This window comes from Jaculus jaculus, chromosome 8 (genome assembly GCF_020740685.1).
Source record: "Jaculus jaculus isolate mJacJac1 chromosome 8, mJacJac1.mat.Y.cur, whole genome shotgun sequence".
NCBI lineage: Eukaryota > Metazoa > Chordata > Mammalia > Rodentia > Dipodidae > Jaculus > Jaculus jaculus.
Window position 1 is genome coordinate 61,504,408 of NC_059109.1, and position 19,877 is coordinate 61,524,284.

Below are 19,877 nucleotides of genomic sequence, written 5' to 3' on the forward strand. Positions count from 1 at the left end.
GTGTACATAATCCTTGTAGTACAGAGCAGGCACCAGAGGACCACATAAAAATGTTTGCCTCAATTTCCCTGCAAAAAAGAAGCCCAGAAACCAGACTTGACCAAGTAACAGTTTTTTAAAGGTAAAGGAACCCAGTAAAATTACCAGCTTTTCACAGCGTGTGTCTGCTTCCTTTTGACATGTTGTGAGGTGTAGGTGAAATATTCTAACTGAACCGACAGTGTGAGCGGGGACAACTAAGGAGAGAGGGAAATAAAAGGAAAAACCTCCAGCAATGATTGATATCGCAGTAGCAAAAAGTTGTTGGGGCCTCCCCTTTGTGGATTTGACACTTCACCTTTCTGACACCATCTGCAGGCATGTTGGAATAATGAGCCCTTTACAGATGGAATGAAAGCTAGGATTACTCAGAATTACTGTACCAGGGCTTTGAGGCTTGCTACAGAATTGTATGGACTGGTATTTGTTGATTCACTTTATGAGAAGAAAGCTGTACTTTTGCACATTAGCACTCTTTCTCTTTCATGGACACCTATGATAATTGTGTAGTTGGCTCCCACCCACCCTGGCCACTGGTAGAGGTTAAACCTAAAGGCTTGAATGTTCTAGGCAAACCTTCTGCTATTGAGCTATAACTCTAATCTAGAGTGCATATTTTTATGGTATAGCATGGAGGGAGATATCTGACTTTAGGTGACTCCAAAAGTATTTTAATCAGATAGTTTTTATTCCATATTGTGAATTATTAGCTTTTGACTAATGAAATGAGTTCATATAATGGCTTATAAATTTGATGTAAATGCTTTTAAGAATAATTTAATGAGGTCAATTATTGATTCCAGGGTGGTGCTTTTTCTTTTCTTATGGAGGCTGAAATTGTGTGTGTGTGTGTGTGTGTGTGTGTGTGTGTGTGAGAGAGAGAGAGAGAGAGAGAGAGAGAGAGAGAGAGAGAGAGAGAGAGAGAGGTAGGTATGGTATATGTGTCCTTGTGGTGACTCATGCATTTGCCTGCAGTGACCCCAGCAGGATACTGGGCTTGTCCTGCTGCATTGCTTTTCCAACCGTTCTGATTTGAGATGGAGTCTCTTCCTGATCCCAGAGTGTGCCTGCTATTTTTTTTTTTTTTTTTTGAGAGCTCCTGTAATGCTCAGTTCTTAGCTCCCCTTTGGGGCAAAAGCTAAAGACACACATGACTATGCTCTGAGGTTTCTTTGGGTCCTGGGGATTGAACTGGAGCCATCTTTCAGGCCTCCTCAAATCTTTATGCTTGAACAAAAGTACTCTCAATTGCTGAGCCATCTCTCCAGCCCTGAGTCCAAAGTTTGGAGACAAAATTGTCACATATAGGTTCTAGCTTCCTGGGCACCTCAAGTACATTTGGTGAAGAGGAAGTGGAATTATGTCCATACAAGACAACTTTGAGATCCATATACAGAAGAAATGACACCAGCAGAAACATGGCGCTAGGCTCAAATTAACCCCTTTCTGTACTTTCTCTTTCAGCAGTCTCTTTTCCTCTGGCCCTTCCTCCATAGCCCTAGGAGGAAGATCATGTCCATGCTCACTCTCCTCCACTGATTCTTCGGGGGTGGCACAGAGATCCCCTGGCTCTGGCCCGTGGCCTCAGAGTGGTTTTACCCAATTTTCCTCAGTCCCCAGACTACTCAGTGATCACTAGAGTGCTCCATTAAGTCTTTCTCCTCTGCACTGTCCTTTCTGTTCACACCGTTCAGGTTTTTCCAACCAGTTCCAAAATTTTGACCTGTCCTGTGCCATATCCCTTTGTTCAGTGTACTCCCCAACTCACAACTCCCCAGTGACTCCCTGACATACAGCAAAGTACATTACTCATTCTTTAACATAGATCTCCAAATTCTACAAGGTCTTACCCAGGACTATGTTTGAAGCCCATCACCCTAGTCCCTTTAATTAAATTCTCTTCAAGCCAAATTACCCACCATTGCCAAAATATTCTATGAGCCCATCTTTATCTCTTTTGGCATATGGACTGTCTCATGCCTCCAGTTGATATCAACTAGCACTTAATGTAAACTGGAAAACTGTCACTGCTTTAAAAGTAGTAGGCTTAATCAAGCAATTGGATGGTTCAAGTTGAACATTAGTTTTTAACCATTTTTCTAGTAAAGCATCAACCCTTAACCAGTTTTCCTAAGGTGATACTTTCACTTAATTTTTTGAAAGTAAGAATGATGGCAAAGGTATTTGTCTTATTCATACTTTAATGATGAAAAGTTTTATTTATTAAATATAATTATTTTCTTTTGCAATATTTAGGGAAATGTATGTTGATTCTATGATTCCTTTTTTTTAAAAAAAACCTTGATTTGGGGGCATAGAAAAGTTGGGTAGGAGCAAATTTAATGTAAACAGAGCCCCTTGGGCTAGAGAGAGGGCTTAGTGGCTAAGGTGCTTGCTTGAGAAACCAAAGAACCCAGGTTCGAGTCCCCAGTACCTACATAAGCCAGATGCACAAGGTGGTGCATGTGTCTGGAGTTCATTTGCAGTGGCTGTAAGCCATGGGACACCCATTCTCTCCCTCCCTCTCTCTCTCTCTCTCTCTCTCTCTCTCTCTCTCTCTCTCTCTATATATATATATATATATATATATATATATATATATATATATATATGTATGTATATATATATATGTGCGTGTGTGTGTGTGTGTAAATATATGTATATATATCTTCCCCTCTCTAATAAATAAATAAATAATTTTTTAAAAAAATTCTTAAATACAGCCCCTTTTATTAATTCTCATCTGTATAAATTCCATCTTTCACCAATGTCCCTATCTTCTCTTTTTTTCAAGACCCCTTGTCACTTTTGTCAAGAAACTGTCCTCACATCCAACAAGACTCACTCTTTGGGAGCTTTGTGGCATACGCCACACTCACACACATTACTTTGCCCAGGCATGATTGTGAGATGGATGCCCAAGTAACCATTCCTGTCTCTAAGTCTCTCACAGTCTAGTGTAGGAACAAATCTGTTACACAATTTTAGGGATGATACACATCCCTAAAATATACTGTCCTCATCCCCTTTACAATACAGTAAGTTGCTGTAGCAGAGGGAAAGATGTTGGATTTTATGATCAGAAGGCCAAGGGTTGTCCTTCAAGAATAGGAAAGTCTTGACCCTGGGCCTTGGGCAATGATCTGTGAAAAGGGAGGAAGCCAAGGCTTGCTGAGAGTTGGGCAGCTACACATTATGCTGGAACCCAGCATGCATGGAGGAGGAGTCAGACATGATGCTGGAAGTGTAGTTTGAATGTATGGAATTAGTTTTAAAACCAAGCCAAGGAATTTCAGTTTTGCCTAATATTTGAAGAAGAGACAGCAAAAGTCTCCAATGTTGATGTTAAATTTGATGCTAAAGTTTTAAAAAGCAACAGAGATACTATAGCTCAGTGCTGGACCAACTAGCCTAGATATGCAAGGGTCTAGGATCATGGCAAAACAAACTAACTAGTTTTGGTGAAACAATGAAGGGTGGGTTGGTAGGAGAGACTGAAGTTACAGATAAAAATTCAGTTAACAACTTTCTCAGTAGGCTCAGATGTATCATGTTTCCTTTAATATATTTGGCATGTTGCTTTTTGTAAGTCTGTACTTTCCCTGTTAGTAATGCTTCCTGACATTATCTTTTGAGTAGAGTCTTAAAGGAAGGAACAAGAAGGTTTCATAGCAAAGGCTATTTGAAACATCCAAGGATTCTGGAAAGTTATACCTATAACTTAAGCAACTAATAGTTGGAGTGCTTGTTCTGTAATTCTTTCCAGATGTTGGGAGATAATACATTAACAAGTATTAAAATACAGGTAATGCATATATTTTAAATCATAACAATTGCAGTTCTTGGGTACCATTTGAGTTTATACATTGCTCTATGTGCTATAGCAAGCATACATATTGCCTCACTTAATAGTTAATATTAAATTTGTTTCACAGATACACTGAGGTCTAGATAGTTTACCCTGCTGGTAAACAACACATGTTCATAGGAGACGTCTTACAACTTCCTCAGAAATAAAAAAGTCTTCCTCTTTCACTTGCAGTTATCTCTTCCTAGAATTTTATTTTGTTATTTTTCAAGATATTCACAAAATTGACCATTTCAAACCTTAATTTAAATGTCACTGGCCTCAAGAAGCCTTTTTTGATCATGCCATCTAATGACATTGGTCATAACTTATTTTCTGGTTTTCCTGTTCTTTTGGTTATTGGGGATTGAATCTAGAACCCCATGTATTCTAGGCAATTCTCTACCACTGAGCTATATTCCCTAGCTCAGTTTTACTTTCTTGGAAATTTATTGTCATCTAAAATTACATATTTACATATTTTCTGTCACCTAATTTAGGATATGGGTTTCACGAGATGAAGATCTTTAAATGTCTTAAACACATTTGATTCACATACCCATAGCATTTGAGAAAGTTTCTGGCAGTTTTTAGTACACAGTGAACAAATAATCTTTCAGTTTCTGGATGGGTGAATGAATGAATAAAAATCCCCGAGCCCAGGCTTATTTCTAGCCCCATGCTGTCTGGGTACTTTCTGTCTGCTGCTGGCACACTGGAATAGAACTGCCTGAACCCTGTACCTTAAGTCTGGGCTGACCAACTCTTCAAAATCCATGATGTGCTCTGTAAGGAAACAGATCATTCTCTTTCCCACTGGTGAGGAGTATGACTTGGGCCTGTACATTACCTAGGATGTACAATTGGCTTAGAAGCAACCATCCCAGACAATGGTCTTTAGAATTTTATTTTTCTTATTCATTCATGTTGATTTGTTTTTATTTGTTTGTTTGTTTGTTTGTGTGTTGTGTTGTGTTGTGTTGTGTTGTGTTGTGTTGTGTTGTGTTTTGTTTTGAGTTAGGCTTTTGCTCTAGCCCAGGCTGACTTGGCCTTGAACTCACCGAGATCATCCTACTTCAGCCTCCCAAGTGCTGGGGTTAAAGACGTGCACTACCATGCCTGCCTCTGATTTATTTTTATAAGATATATTGAGATTTACATAAAAGAAATGAGTGTGTGTATGTGTGTTGATATAAGTATGAATTCACACACGCTCTGATACATATCTTTCACCTTGTTTAAGACAGAATTGAACACACCAGGTGAGCTGACCTGTGAGCTTAGGGGGACTTTCCTGTCTCCACCTCCCATCATGCTGTAGATGCACTGGGAGTAGAGACATGCATGGCCATGTCTGGTTTCATTTGCGTTCTGGTGATACAAACTCAGCTTCTCTCATTTGAATGGCACACATTTACCCACTCAGCTGTCTTCCCATGCCCCTGCCTGCTTTTGTTTGTGTTAAGAACATCAGACATTTAAAAATGTACGATCCATCTAATCAGTTGATGAATTCATATTATCTCCACAATTAATGTTCCAGTTCTGAGAGAATAAATTCTTTCATTCCTTCCTCAATTATATATTTAATTGGGAGTTTAAATATATGACCATATTATAAATTGGTCATATTCCATCAGGTTATTCTTATTTCATTTATTATTATTATTATTATTATTATTATTACTATTATTATTATTAGAGAGAGAGAGAGAAAATGGGTGCATCAGTACCTTTAGCTTGCTGTGAATGAACTCCAGACACATGCACCCCCTTGTGGTTATCCTTTTAGGTCCCTTCTCCTTGACCCTCATTTCCTGGAGGATAGATACCCTTCCATGGGATATTGGTTACTGGTAGTCCCTGTCAGGTCCAGATGCATAGGTCAGTTTCTATGGGGAAAACAGTACCTCATGCTACACTGTCCCCATCTGTGCCTCTTACATTCTTCTCATCCCTTCTTCATTGTTTTTTGAGCCTTGGAGGGCATGTTAGAAGCCTGCGTTGGTGTTGAGCTCTTGGTTACCACTCATTTTTTGCTTTGACAAGTTTTTGTCTCCCCAGTGTCTACCACCATGTCCTTGGAGGAGATTCCAAAGCTAGCAGTGAGAGCAGCAGTCGCATTTATTTTGCCACTTCCTCTGTAATGTTTCCTGGGCCTTGGAGGATATGATAGAGATGACTCATCTCATGCTAAGCTCTTGGTTTTCTCTTCTTGTCATTCTGATGGGTCTTAGGTCACCCTAGTATTCATCACTGCCTGTGAAAAGCAGGTTCTAGCAAAGAGCAGCATTGATAAAAGGGGATAAACACATATATTTAGAAGACTTTTTGATAGACATTACCTCTGCATTCAGTCCAAGAATAGTATAAACTTCCTGCCATGGTTTATCACCTTCCAAGCTCTAGTCTTTGGACTTGGTTCTCAGTACCAGGCATGAAGTTCCTCCTGCTGAGCAGACCTCATATCCATCAGAGAACAGTTGATATCTCCATGATATATGTGCCACTATTTTCTTTTGTGATCTCATATTGGCTTTTTTGGAAGTATGTTTTCCTGTATAGTGATGGAATCTTTATTAGTAGTCTGTTAGCTTCTCTTCATCCACATATCAGAAATGGCTTGGTTTGCTTCTGAGTTAGAGAAAGTGACCTGTTTTAATTTTAAGTACTTTTTCAATGTTCTGTGAAGTGACATGACCTTATCTTAGTTAACTAACTTTGCTAAAAGAAAGGTTTATGCAATTCTTAACTATGGAAGGAGCAGAACAATTCAAAAATAGTCTTTCGTTCCTCTTGATCTCTACCTCCTCCAGGAAAACAGGGTGGACTGGGAAGGAACAGAGGAGTTTGGTAAGCAAGATTTTAAGGCATTCTAAATATCACCAGTTGGTTTAATAAAATTAATTAGCCTGCCACAGAGAAAATTTACTAGCGTGCTGGTTAATTTCACAATGTAAAGACAGAGAAGGGAGGTCGGGTTGAGGGAACAAACCTTATTAGTTTTGAATAATTATTTAAAGATGTGGGTGCTGCCAATTTCAAACACTTTGATAACCAATTCCATTAAGGCTTTAAAATCTCTGCGTGTGTATCCCAGCATCTATGGGAAGGAAGCTCTGAGATGAAAACATAAGCATGTTAGTTAACAGGGAAATGAGTCACTTAAGATGAGGAACAACAAGCAGAATCCTAATAAAACCCTGGGACTAAGAACTGGCCTTAAGACTGGTTCATGGGAGGTTTCTATAATCTTCATTTGCTATTGATGTAATTATTACTTTCTTGTCTTTTTAATTCAAACAAGATGTTTGCAGTGGCCCTGGGAAGGTGCCTGAAATCACATGCCTGAATTCATTTAATTTGCCAACATCGTCTTTTTTTCTCTCTTTCCCTTTCTGGTAATGGGCAAAAGTCAGTTCTGGTGCATTAAGTGCTAAATCTCTTCAATTACCAGCTGGGAAGAAAGATTTAAAATTGTGCTTCAAACCTACAAACTGATTTAGTTTTAAAGCACAAACACTTCTCCTGTGGAGCCTAAATTAAACCACAGAAAGGACACAGCGGCTGAGGAATTAAATCAGGTAGAGCGAAGGCTCAGGCCAGTGAAGGAGCCATTTTGGGTTGCTTTCATTTGAGCCCCCTGGTGCGAAAGGAAGGGGAGCAGAAACAAGCTGACAGACCCAGCCTGTGTAAGAAAGAGTGGTGTTACTTTGTTTGGCAGTTGAATCTGGAGTGTTGGTGTGAGGCTTCAATAAAATCCTTTATACCTCCCCCCCACCTCTTTCTTTTCTTTTCGACAGCCATTTTTAATGTGGATGACTCTGTGGTCGATCTGGAGACCCTGGCGGCCTTATATGAAAATGTGAGTGTCAAAGACAGATGGAACTGTCTTTGTTTTTCACCCTAAACATCACAATGTCGTAAGGATCTTGACATGGCATAGAAGGCTCAGAGATGCCAGTTTCCATGGGAGATGAACACAGTCTTAAGACTGAGTCTCACTGTGGTATATGGGATAAGCAGAGATCACCGGCACCTGCAGGTCAGAGTGGTTCAACATATTCTGGAATCCAGCCCTATTAATAGCTTTGCTGGCAAAGTGAACAAGGGTATGCCATTACTTAATATTAATGTACTCTAGTGACCCTCTTAAGAGGGGTAGGAATTCTAATATTGGCTTGGATGACTGCTCTTGAATCAGATGAATTGATGGCACTAAATGTGGGATGTAGCAAAGATGTGTTTTTGATTTAGTCTTTGGTTGGGTAGAGCTGCTGGAAAACCTTGACTGGGCCATTTATTTAAGCTGCCTAATCCTAGTTTGTTTGTTTTTTTGTTATTATTGTTGTTTATTTGATTTTTATTTATTTTTATTTGAGAGCAACAGACAGAGAGAGAGAAAGAGGCATATAGAGAGAGAATGGGCATGCTAGGGCCTCCAGCCACTGCATACAAACTCCAGACACATGTGCCCCCTTGTGCATCTGGCTTACATGGGTCCTGGAGAATCGAGCCTCAAACTGAGGTCCTTAGGCTCCACAGGCAAAGTGCTTAACCACTAAGCCATCTCTCCAGCCCTGTTTTTTTGTTTTTTGGTTTTTGTTTTAATCAGTAAAATACAGATAATAATGTGACTCTGATTTTTTTTTTCCTTTGGTTTTTCAAGATTTTTTTTTTTCCTTTGGTTTTTCACTGTATCTCAGGCTGACCTGGAATTCACTGTGTAATCTCAGGGTAGCCTCGAACTCATGGCTATCCTCCTACCTCTGCCTCCCGAGTGCTGGGATTAAAGGAGTGCACCACCATGCCTGGCTTTCTGATTTTTCTTTTTTAATGGAACAAGAATTTAGTGTAAATAGCATGTGAGTTCCTCTCATGGAGCAGGATCCCAGACCCCCACCTCAAGCTGGTTCAGTGTCTTAAGAATATTGTGAGTCAGTGTTTTGAAAACAAACAGCACTGCTGTGTATAAGGTCCTTTGGGTTTGATTCTAAGTGGAAATGACCAGTAAATCCACAAGCTTGTTTGAAATGATTCCAGAGAATTGGAATTTCCACAGTTGATAATTGTCCTAGTACATTAACTATTAGGATGCAAAAGCATGGATTGAATTAGATTCTTGTAGGTCACAGCAGTTCCCAGGTAGCTGCCCCAGAGTATGTTGTGGTCATTTAGCTCAAAAGGTGATGCACATTAATATTCGTGTTCCCTGGGGCCTCAGAAAAATTTCCACACTCTTGTATGGGCTAGTGAGATTGCCAGCACCCTACTCATCTTCATATTCTTCATAAATGTCAAAATTACTCGGTACAACGAGGTTGAAACTTTTTTCATTAAAAAAAGCTATCATTAACAAACCCAAAAGTCCACAAATACCACACCATTAGGAGTTAATTATGCATTTGTTGCATACCTGGAGGGCAGTGTGGGAGAAAGAAGGGGTCTGAGTTAGAAGTCCTTTACCAGTAACTTAGTGGGAGCCTTAATGGAATTATCTGTAAAATGAGGATGAGGTAATTGATGTCAAAGAACTCCATCAAAAGCAGATACCCTGCTTTTCATGGTTATCATGGGCTCAGTACAATGCATATGGCTGATACTTGTTAGTACACAGTGGAGGCAAGTTGTACACTACTGAAATAGGTGGCCCAATTAGAAAATACATCACTAAGGCTGAAATGAGTAGTACAGACAATAAGTAGTTATAAAATTCAAGAGAAAGGAAGGAATCAGTATAGATAACAGAGTGGAAGCCCATGGAAGTTAGTACAGCTGCACATGCTAAGGACGGTGTGTCCCCAGGCTGCTTAATGGGAACACAGGGGTATCATCAAGTGTCTTGGCTGCAGTGTCTGGAGAGCACTTGTCACCATTTGCATTGGACAGTGCTTGCCAAGCTGTAGCATATATCAGAGTGGTCTGTAGCATGTGGTAGGCCCAAACTACTGGGTTTCTTATGTGTGGGCTGAGGCCAGTGTGCATTTATTTCTCATGAAATATAAATGATGCTAATGCTACTGGTCTAGAGATCACACTTTGAGACTCATGGCCTCACATCAATTTCTGTGTTGGGGTATGTTGTTTATTTGTTTTCTAATTTTCACACAGCGAGCCCAAGAAGATGAATTGATTAAAATAAGAAAGTACTATGAGACATCCAAAGAAGAGGAGCTAAGGCTGCTGGACAAACCTGAACAGTAAGGCCCAGGAACACTACTTCTCATTAGACTCAAAAAACTGCAGGTCTGTCTGCCTGCCTCCTAGCCGGGAACGTCCATGTGAGCTGAGTGACAACAGTGTCATTTCCATGACCTACTGCATCCACCTCCCTTCTCTCGCCCACACCACTCCCCTTTCTTGTTCTAGCAACTTGTTAATCCCTCTTAGACTAAACATTCTAGCCCAAAGGATAACTGAGGGAGGAAGAAGGCATTACTTCATTTAAGGTTCTGCTGATCAAGTTAAAAACATGATATCAGAGTCACAGGATTCAAGCTGATTTTCCTAAATGTCATACTCAGTAAATGTAGCCTGGATATGCCAGTCTTTTCATATCATTCTCCATGAGCTCTGCCCAAGTTAGGTGTGACTTTCTCATTAGCAGGCTGAGTGGTTCATCACCCATTCCTAGAGCTGATCTGTGGTTAGCATACAATTCCACACATTCTGAAAACCCAGAACTCTGCTGTATAATTGGCTGACTTATCCTTGACTGGGGTTTTGGGGTCTGCAGGCTGCAGATGAGCTCCTGGGTTTCCATATGCCTAGCCAGATTTTCAGGACCTACGACTGCTACTGTGCCTTGGGTTCAGAGTAGGGAGGGCTGTCTGCCTCTTCCTACCTTAAATGCTTTGTGTCAAATTCAGGCCAGTGCTCAAGCAAAAAAGATGCAAGTATAGAAAGCAAAGAGGAAATGGAGCAATCAAATTTAACACAGTTAGGTTCTATATTTTGTACTAAAGCCTCCATACCTTGTCCCTGAGACCTCTTGATGCCCAAGTCCCCATGGATGTCTGGACATTCAGAGCCATACAAGATCCTCTCAGAGTGAGTGGGGTTGGTGAGGGGCAGCAATACCTAGGTGTACCTAGTTACTATCAAACCTTGCTGGTCATGTTTGAACCTTAGATGAACATCCCTCACATGGAACAAGAGCCTAGGCCCCTATCCCCCAAAGCTGGTTCACAAAACCTAGGAATATTATAAGCCAGTAAAGATGGATCCCACTGTCCTGTCTCATTGACTTTAGCCCCAGTCCTCAACAACCCTCATCCCAACTGATGCTGTAGCTCATCCCCAAGTCTGTTTTCTGTTTTATAAAGGAATGCCTGTTGCATTGCTAATGAGTGAATGTAAAATGACTGGTAATGAGATACTTCAACACTGACAAAGGCCTGATGGAAATACTGAGTGTTATTTGGGGATATCAATAGGGTATACCAAGCATTTGAATAGAGTTAGTTATACCAGATTGTGCAGTGAAATTCTAAGCATGGAGTTGGCAACGTTTCCTGTGACTAGATAGTAAGCATTTTATGCTTTGTGAGACAAAGGATCCATTACAACTCCTCCAGTCAGCCATTGTGGTCGAAAGCCACAGATAATGCATAAGCAAAGGGACATGGCTATACTCACAGTAAAATTCTCTTTAGGAATGCCAAATTTTGAATTTCATATCAATCTTACATATCAAAAAATGCTGGAGCTGGAGAGATGACTTGGCCATTAAAGGTGCTTGCATGCAAAGCCTGCCTGGGTTTTAATTCCCCAGCCACCCACATAAAGTGAGATGGGCATTCACTTGAAACAGCAAGAGACCCTGTTGTGCACACACATGAAAGTATATAAATGTTTTTTAAACAAATGTTACAGGTGAGTCTCCCTTAAGAAGCCACAACTCTACTTGAGTGTATTGTACTTTCTGACTCTAAGTGAGGCTTACACCCATTCTCTAGGGTGTGTCTTGCTTTCTGCCTGGCCACCTCTGTTAACCCTTATGCTTAAAATCCATATTAAAATATTTTCTTTAATAAGACCCCCAACTTGGCTTTTAAAAAAAAAGTTACTCTTCTATTGATTCCCTTTCATAATTTAAAGCATAAAAATAATTCTTAGCTCATAAGCCACAGAGACATAAAAGAACAGGTTGGATTGGGCCCACATGCTATAACTGGTTGATCCCTAACCCACTAAGCATAGTCTGCTTAAGCTGTGGGAATGGCAGATGGGCTGAAGTCATCACTCTGTCTGCTATGGAAAGCATTCTTATGTTTCTTTTTGTGGTGTATCCTTCTAACATTTCTCAGGATTAATTGCCAGGACAGAGAATAATGATGATATCTAATAATCTCACAATTTAATATTTCTGTGTTTCTCCCCCCTGATGGTCTAGTGAGAAAAGCCCTTTAAAGTTTGTAACTGTCACCTTGCTGACTTACTGAGCACTCACAACTATTACTGGCCAGTATTGACTGCAACAGTGTCTGTCATGTTGTTCTGCTGAAGTGATAGGCTGGGCTCAGTTGCTGAAGTAATTAACCTGAAGAGATAGAGGTCTCTGGCCTAAGCAAATCTTACCTTTTTTCTAACCCCCTGCACAGGCCAGCATTTGTGTGATTTATGCCAGTCTGGCTCTCTGGCAATTTATTTGTCACTCACTCCCAATGAGTGGACTATGTGCATGTCTTACATACTGGAAAATATGAATCATTGATGGTCTAGCATTGCAAGTTCCTAAGAGTCCTGTGCCCAAGCCCCGTAAATCATAGCACAGAGAGACTGGCCTCTTCGCTCACCTCACCAAGTCTCCCACACCCTACTTGCCAGTTTCAGCTGTCTGAGAACCACTTCCTCTAGAGATGCCCCTTGACTCCCTTAGTCCCACCTTGAGATGGTGGTGAGGGACATTGAGGCACTCAGGGTTAGGCCTGATGCAGGACTAACATGTCTTAGGGTGGGATGCCATAAACAGCCTGTTGGAAGGTTCCACTGGGGTAGAGTCTACAGCTACCTTGAATGTTCTACCTTTTACCAGATTATGTGAAGTCTTACCAAGTATGTGACCCCTAACTGAACGTACACCTTATGTAATACTATTAGGCAATGACTATAAACCATGTCCATCTCTTTCAGACAGTGGGTCATATAACATCATTTCATCAGTGAGCCAAGTTGTCCCTGTGGCTGTGAAACCCTTAGGATGAGAAAAGCTACCAAGCTTTTCTCATGGATACAGGCTAAAGCTGTATGGCTTCTTTAGTCCTTTCTATTATAATTCCTCAAATATAACCTTAGACTAGCCCAAATGGAAACCAGTCCATTAACATGTGCAAGTACCAAGACACTCTTAGGAGTGTGTAAGAGGCTTATTATCCCTGCACTTATGGAAATAACGTAAAACACAAGGGGTAGGGAAGATATTACCAAACATTTACTACTTGTCACCTTTGAGGTAACCTATCCTCTCCAGACACATGAGAAAAGAGCTATAGTGCCTTTCCTCAAGCCTTGGTATGGATGTTTTTGTACTGAAAAGGGTCATAAAATCATATGTAAAAACTATGTATGTATGTATGTGTAATTCTCAATTTTCATCTCAACTTCTTTGTAGCTTCACATTTTACCAAATGTTTCCAAGCAAAGCCCACAACTGGCTTGGCCTCTTCAGCATCCTTTGAGATCAGTCAGTCATTAGAGCTCTGCTGCCTTTGTAGCTTTCTCCTGTCTGACCCTCTTGGCTGCCTCAGGCCACCTTCCCCTCCCTTGTTGAAGGAGTTTACAATGTCCCCAGCCTCCTATCTGCCACTGCTATGGGGATTATATGAAATAAAAAGCTAAAAGTGTAACTTCTGTGTTTAAAACCTTGTAGTTGGGCCAGGGAGTAGCTCAGTGGTAGAATACTTGTTTCACAGGCATTGGACCACAAAATAACAAGTAACTCCCTGTGGTTTTTTGAGGAAAAAGTTTAAATTCAATTTTATATTATGAGACCATGTGTTACAAGCTGATTTCCACTCGGCTTCCCCACGTGAGCCATTCAGCCTGTGTCAGCTCTGTCGGACGGGTCCTCACACACGTCACGCCAGCACCGCAGGGCTCAGCCAACACTGCCCTTTTGCACTGTGACATCAGTGCCCTACGGGGCTTTCCAGCACTGATCTCTGATAGCACTTGTCACACTCCATGTAGATCATTTGTCTGTTTCTCAGGGTACCAAGAAAGGACTGTGCACAAGTTAGATCTTGATTTCCAAATTTAAGTGTGTGCCTGACACACTGAGGAACTGACTAACATTCTTGTGACTAATGGACTAGAACTCATGTTTCATTGATAAGGTTTTATCCAAAAGCAATAAAAAATTCCCCAACTTCCCTATCCCCTCTAACTCTTGTAAGTATTACAGACTCTGTACCATGCAGAAGACATGGGGACTTTGAGATTCTTTGAGAACCTTCCCAAGTGAATCCCTAACTCCAGTAAGGTTTGATTCCTGGAGAACCTTGCAATTTTACTGTTCTCTTTCTTGAGTACCTAAGTCAATGATCCTCATATAGACCCTAAAACTAACTAGAAGGAATTTTTTCATGCAGCATTACCTGCTTTTCATTTTAAGTAGAACAGATACATTGACAGGGACCTGGGCCCTATATGGGGAATGGTGTCCCATGGTCACATTTGGAAGTAGAGAAATGCAGGGCATGCTCTCAGGATAGTTCTCAGTGCTGGAAAGAGTACATCTTCCCAGGAGGCATCAGTGGACTGAAGGATATAAATCCTGTGAGTTTTGTACTGCTCATCTCTGCGAAAACTGGGATAGACTTGATGTTAGCCACAATAAGTCAGTTCATGCTATCCTATGTTTTTATGAGGAAACAATTTATACAGGGGAAGTAAATTTTTCATTTTTCCCAATCCAAATGTCCTGTGGGTTTCTCCTTCTATATTCCATTAAGTGACTTTCATTATAACCAGAGTTATAGGACTTTTAGGTAGTGATTTTTAATGAGTCTTCTATGCTGTGTTAATACCATCTTTAAGGGCTGAGGGAGAAAAAGGGTTATGGTCTGGTTGGAGGAGAGTTAAGAAAAATATCTGATAGTCAAAACTATGTTAAAACTCAAATTTCAAGCTGAAAAAATGGCTTAGCAGTTAAAGCACTTGCCTGCAAAGCCTAAGGATCCAAGTTCAGTTCCCCAGGACCCACATAAGCCAGATTCACAAGGTAGTGCATATGTCTGGAGTTCATTTGCAGTAGCTGGAGGCTCTGCCATGCCCATTCATATTCCCTCTCTCCCTCTCTCTCTCTCCCTCTCTCTCTTTCTCTCATAAATGAATAACAAAAACCCTCAAGTATCGATTGAGCATAGTGCTATGTACCTATGATTCTAGCACTTGAAAGGCTGAGCAAGGTGATTGAACTACATTGTCCACAAAACAAAACAAAATCTAATAACTCCCCCTTCCCACAAAATATAGAAAGCATTGAGCATGCACCATAAAAAATGAGTATAGAAAAATGAAGGCTTGAGTCCGGCTTGGTGGTACACCAACACAAGAGATGCTGAAGCAGGAGGAGGATGGTGAGCTTGAGGCCATCCTGCACTACATAGCAAGACTGTAACAATAGGAACAGAGCTGGGTCTTCCTCCTCCTCCTCCTTTCTTTCTTTTCTTTTTTTGTCACAGAGGGTCCAATTTTGTTCCTTTATAAAACCATTTTTGGTTAGAGATTGTAAAACAGATGATGAGTTAACCAAGACTTTCAGAAATGCCAGTTAATGATCATCTGCAGTCCAAAATGAAATAAGCGGCTGCTAGTGGGTTCTCCCCCTTCTTGGATTCACAGCCAGCTGCTTCCACCCACTTCAGCTGGTTCCTTTCACTGGTGGTTGGCCTGGAAAGCGTGTAGTTCTTCCAGTGGCCTTTTGCAAAGGACAACAGTGCCCAGCTGCTCACACAGTGAGTGACTGTGGGTAAAGCAGGACTTGCTTTTAGCTTTTAAGATCTGTGTTGCTGTGTTTTTAGAGAAAGGTTAGGCTGTCTACCAATTGTTGGTGCTACTGCCAGGACTGAGCTACAAACTGTGCCTATGTGGGTAAATTCATATGAAAAGTAACAAATATGGAGAATTTGATCATTATAGATTATTATGTAATTGATCCAAGCTATAAACTGTGTATGTCTATGTGGGTAAATTCATATGGAAAGTAATGAATATGTAAACAGATTGATCCTCATAGATTATTATGTAATTGATCAAGCAAAAGTAGAGTAATCTTGCTTTAGTATTAGAATGGTTTGATCGCTTCATTGTTGACATTTGCCTGAAGTCTTCCCTTACTCAGCCTGTGTTCATTCACTCTTTGCAAGTGCTGCATCAAAAGGGAACTTAGTCTGTGGTTTTTCTCATACATTAAAGACCAGAGCTTTCCATTTGGATTTAGTATAGATTTTCTGCCTATACATTTATTCACCATCATACTAACCCGTAAAACAGTTGCTGCCAACAATGGAGCTGATACCCTTGCAGTTCCTTGAGTCAGCTCGCCAGGAACCCCTTATAAATGTGAAATTGAAATTGTCAAATAAGGATTGTTTTCTTGGTAGCTCTTTATTAGCTCTGTGTACAAAGCAAAAATGCTTGCTTTTTATTTTTACAGATTTTTACATGAGCTAGCTCAGATTCCTAATTTTGCTGAACGTGCCCAGTGCATAATCTTCAGGTCTGTGTTTTCTGAGAGCATCACCTCCTTGCACCGAAAAGTAGAGATTGTTACCCGAGCCTCTAAGGTATGTCTGTTGTCTAGCTTATCAACTGGCTATGCTCTCTTCATTGGGGTTAAAGGAGGAAGTGAGGAAAAGGTAAAATACAAGCTACAGTGCCTTGTAGAAGCTTTCTGCACATCACATTATGTGCTATTATAGGGGAAATATGACATTTACCTTGCTAAGTGAGAGTCTGTGTGTTTGAGGAGGATAGTAGAGAAAAGAAGGTGTAGACTGAAAAAGAGACAGATGAAGAGGAAATGATGCATTTTTGTTTATATTTACTTGAGAGTGACAGACACAGAGAAAGGGGGGGGGGGGAGAAAATGGGCATGTCAGGGCCTCCAGCCACTGCAAACAAGCTCCAGATGCATGTGCAACCTTGTGCATCTGGTTTATGTGGGTCCTGGGGAATCAAGCCTTAAACTGGGGTCCTTAGGCTTCACAGGCAAGCACTTAGCTGCTAAGCCATCTTTCCATCCTGGAAATGATGCTTTTTATGGGCTAATAATAAAATTGTAAAACCCGTGTAGTGTCTAGACTGTCCACTAAATAAAGAAAATTTAAATAGTACAGTTTGCTTCCTATTCAATTCTCCAAATTGTAAGAGAGATTTCACTTACAACTCATGCAGTTACTCATCTGAAACATGTCTAAAATATAAAATGAAAGGGTTCTAGAAACAAAATAACTGACTATGATGATAACTTGTCAGATTCATTTCTATTGATTTCATCATACTGTTGCATATTATAAAGGTAAATTCTAGCCTTTGCCTTTTTCACAGTCATCTAACTTCTTTCTACAGATACTATAGTACTTCATTGCTTACCTAAAGACATAACTTTTATAACATGTAAGAGGATCCCATGAAGAAAGCATAAATATTACCAAATATATACATATATATATATATATATATATATATATATATATATATATATAAAATCTCCTGTAAGAGACCAGAGACCTAAGTAAATCCTGCTTTCCTTCTATATCCTAAAATAAAAGAAAATAAAGCCAACACAGTATAAAGAAAAAGTGTTTCTATTTGAGAATTTATACTTGAAGCAAAGACTAAGAGAATGGAAGAAGATGCTAAGCAGCTTGTAAAATAGTAAAGGTTAATGAACAAAGCAAATACTTAAAGAATGTATATTTTAAAAAACTTAATAAGCATAACTCATGGCCTTAAATCATGTTATTTCAGATGACCTCAGAGGATTGTGCCTACACTTGCTATTGCATCTACTCTACATTTAACTGTGCTCTGTATACAGATTCAAAACAGATCCTGAAAAGAAACAACCTCTTTTTACGTAAAAGTCACAAATTAGCTGTACTCTCGTTTATCAAGTTATAAGTGCTTTAAAGTTAGTATCAAAAACAAAACTTCCTCAAATGTAAATATCAAATACAAAGGCTTCATTCTCGACCTTAAAATGTACACTGTTGACAGTTTTGTTGAATAAACAGAAAATGGTGGCTGCTAATGCTTCTCTTTTAAGATAGAGCTTGGTAAAGTATATTTTTCAGTTTACTAGCTGCTAATACTATTGGTAACAAGCCACAGGCAGCCTCCTGGTTCCTCAGTAAATACTTGTTGAGTGAGCGCAAGCACGTTTGGAGTTCAGACCATAATAACTGATATTTGCCATTGCAGGGCTTGTTGCACACGAAGAGTGTGAAGGATATCTTAGCTCTCATTTTGGCTTTTGGAAATTACATGAATGGAGGAAATAGGACTCGGGGCCAAGCGGATGGATATAGCTTAGAAATTCTGCCGAAACTCAAGGACGTCAAAAGTCGGGTATTTATTTTTCATAATGAGTGTGTATGTTGTGTCATTAATTTTATTCTATGCTTTTCATCTAAAACAAAGTTTTACAAATTGTTTCATTTTTCTTTCCCCATATAAGATTTATTTGAGAGCATGCAATTTTTCTGTGCTTTCTTTTAATTTTTAAAGAAAGATAGGTATTTTGTTTGTTTCTACTAGACTTCCTTGTCAGTGACAAAAATCTCTTACCTTTTTTGGTTTGGGCATACATGATTTGGCATTGTAGGACTATTGCAACAAGGGAGAAAACAACACTCAGTCATACTACAAAGCCACAATCTGTTTGAATCTAGTGTTGGCTACTTGTAATTTACGCATTTTTGAGTGACAGAGCACTGTGGAGCCTAGTCATTGAATTATTCTTTTGCCCACAACAATTGGGCTGGGACTCCCCAGCCTGATTATCATTTGGCTCCACACCCCTGCAGAGCCACCTCTTTAGAAACAAGCAGCCCATATCTAGGCGTCTCCTGGGGGAAGGGGGTGCAGGGAAGGGAAACACACTAATTCCAATTTTGGAATTAGACCCTGTGAACAGGACACAAAGGCTGCCTTGTGGGAGGCCTGCTCCCCCTGGCCTCCTAGGGTCATAAAGTGGCGTGGCTTTCCTTTTAAGCCAGCCCTGATTGTTTCTCACGCCATTAAGAACACACATTTTCTGAAAGGTGGGAAGGGAAGGATGGGTACACAGTTCCCTTTAGCAGTGACCACCCTACTCTCTCCTGTCTTGGCTATATGCCAGAAAATATTATACGTCTTTGTGTTTATTGTTTTAATCATTATCTCAGAGGTCCATAGATGATCTGTTTTTTTTTTTCCTTCCCCACAAAGGATATTGTCATTTCTTTTTATAGCTGGCATTTAAAAAAATGAATGAGAGCAGGAGGGAAGAAAATGTAGTCAGTCTAAAACAGAATTAGGAGCAGTTTTCACGAATTACAAGTATTGTGAACTGAGATTTCAGTTCCCAAGTGAAACACATGGTAGGGTCTCATGTGAATAACTATCATTTGAATTTCTCTTTTAAACCTAGGATAATGGAATTAATTTGGTGGACTACGTTGTGAAGTATTACCTGCGTTACTATGATCAGGTAGGAAATAGTATTGTGTGGGAAATTGCTCTGAGGGGTTTTAAGTCTTACACATTGTTGACATTCAGAAGTTGGGATGGATGTGGCTGGATGGCAGTATGGATTTCACGTCCAACAAAGCATCTGCAAGCTCCCCAGACTTCTTCAATTGCAGGTAAGAGGAATGAAACCAAAGGATACAGCTGGCTTTTAGAAAGAGAAGTGTTAGACAGCCACAAAATTCCTGAATTGGCTCTCCATCCGCTATAGACTGAAGCTTCTGAGAGACTCCTTATTGCCCTCTGACCTGGT

At 40.1% G+C, this 19,877-nt stretch overlaps 1 protein-coding gene across 4 annotated transcripts in view; it reads left to right on the top strand.

Annotated features, from left to right (window-relative positions):
- Fmn1 (formin 1) overlaps window positions 1-19,877 on the top strand; it is a 434,422-nt gene that overhangs the window by 269,079 nt on the left and 145,466 nt on the right. For all 4 annotated transcript variants that reach the window (XM_045156457.1, XM_045156456.1, XM_004669715.2 and 1 more), the window contains 5 exons: window positions 7,690-7,751; window positions 9,998-10,086; window positions 16,548-16,677; window positions 18,317-18,463; window positions 19,527-19,586. In XM_045156457.1, the coding sequence (XP_045012392.1) occupies window positions 7,690-7,751; window positions 9,998-10,086; window positions 16,548-16,677; window positions 18,317-18,463; window positions 19,527-19,586 (488 nt within the window). The remainder of the gene's footprint in view (window positions 1-7,689; window positions 7,752-9,997; window positions 10,087-16,547; window positions 16,678-18,316; window positions 18,464-19,526; window positions 19,587-19,877) is intronic.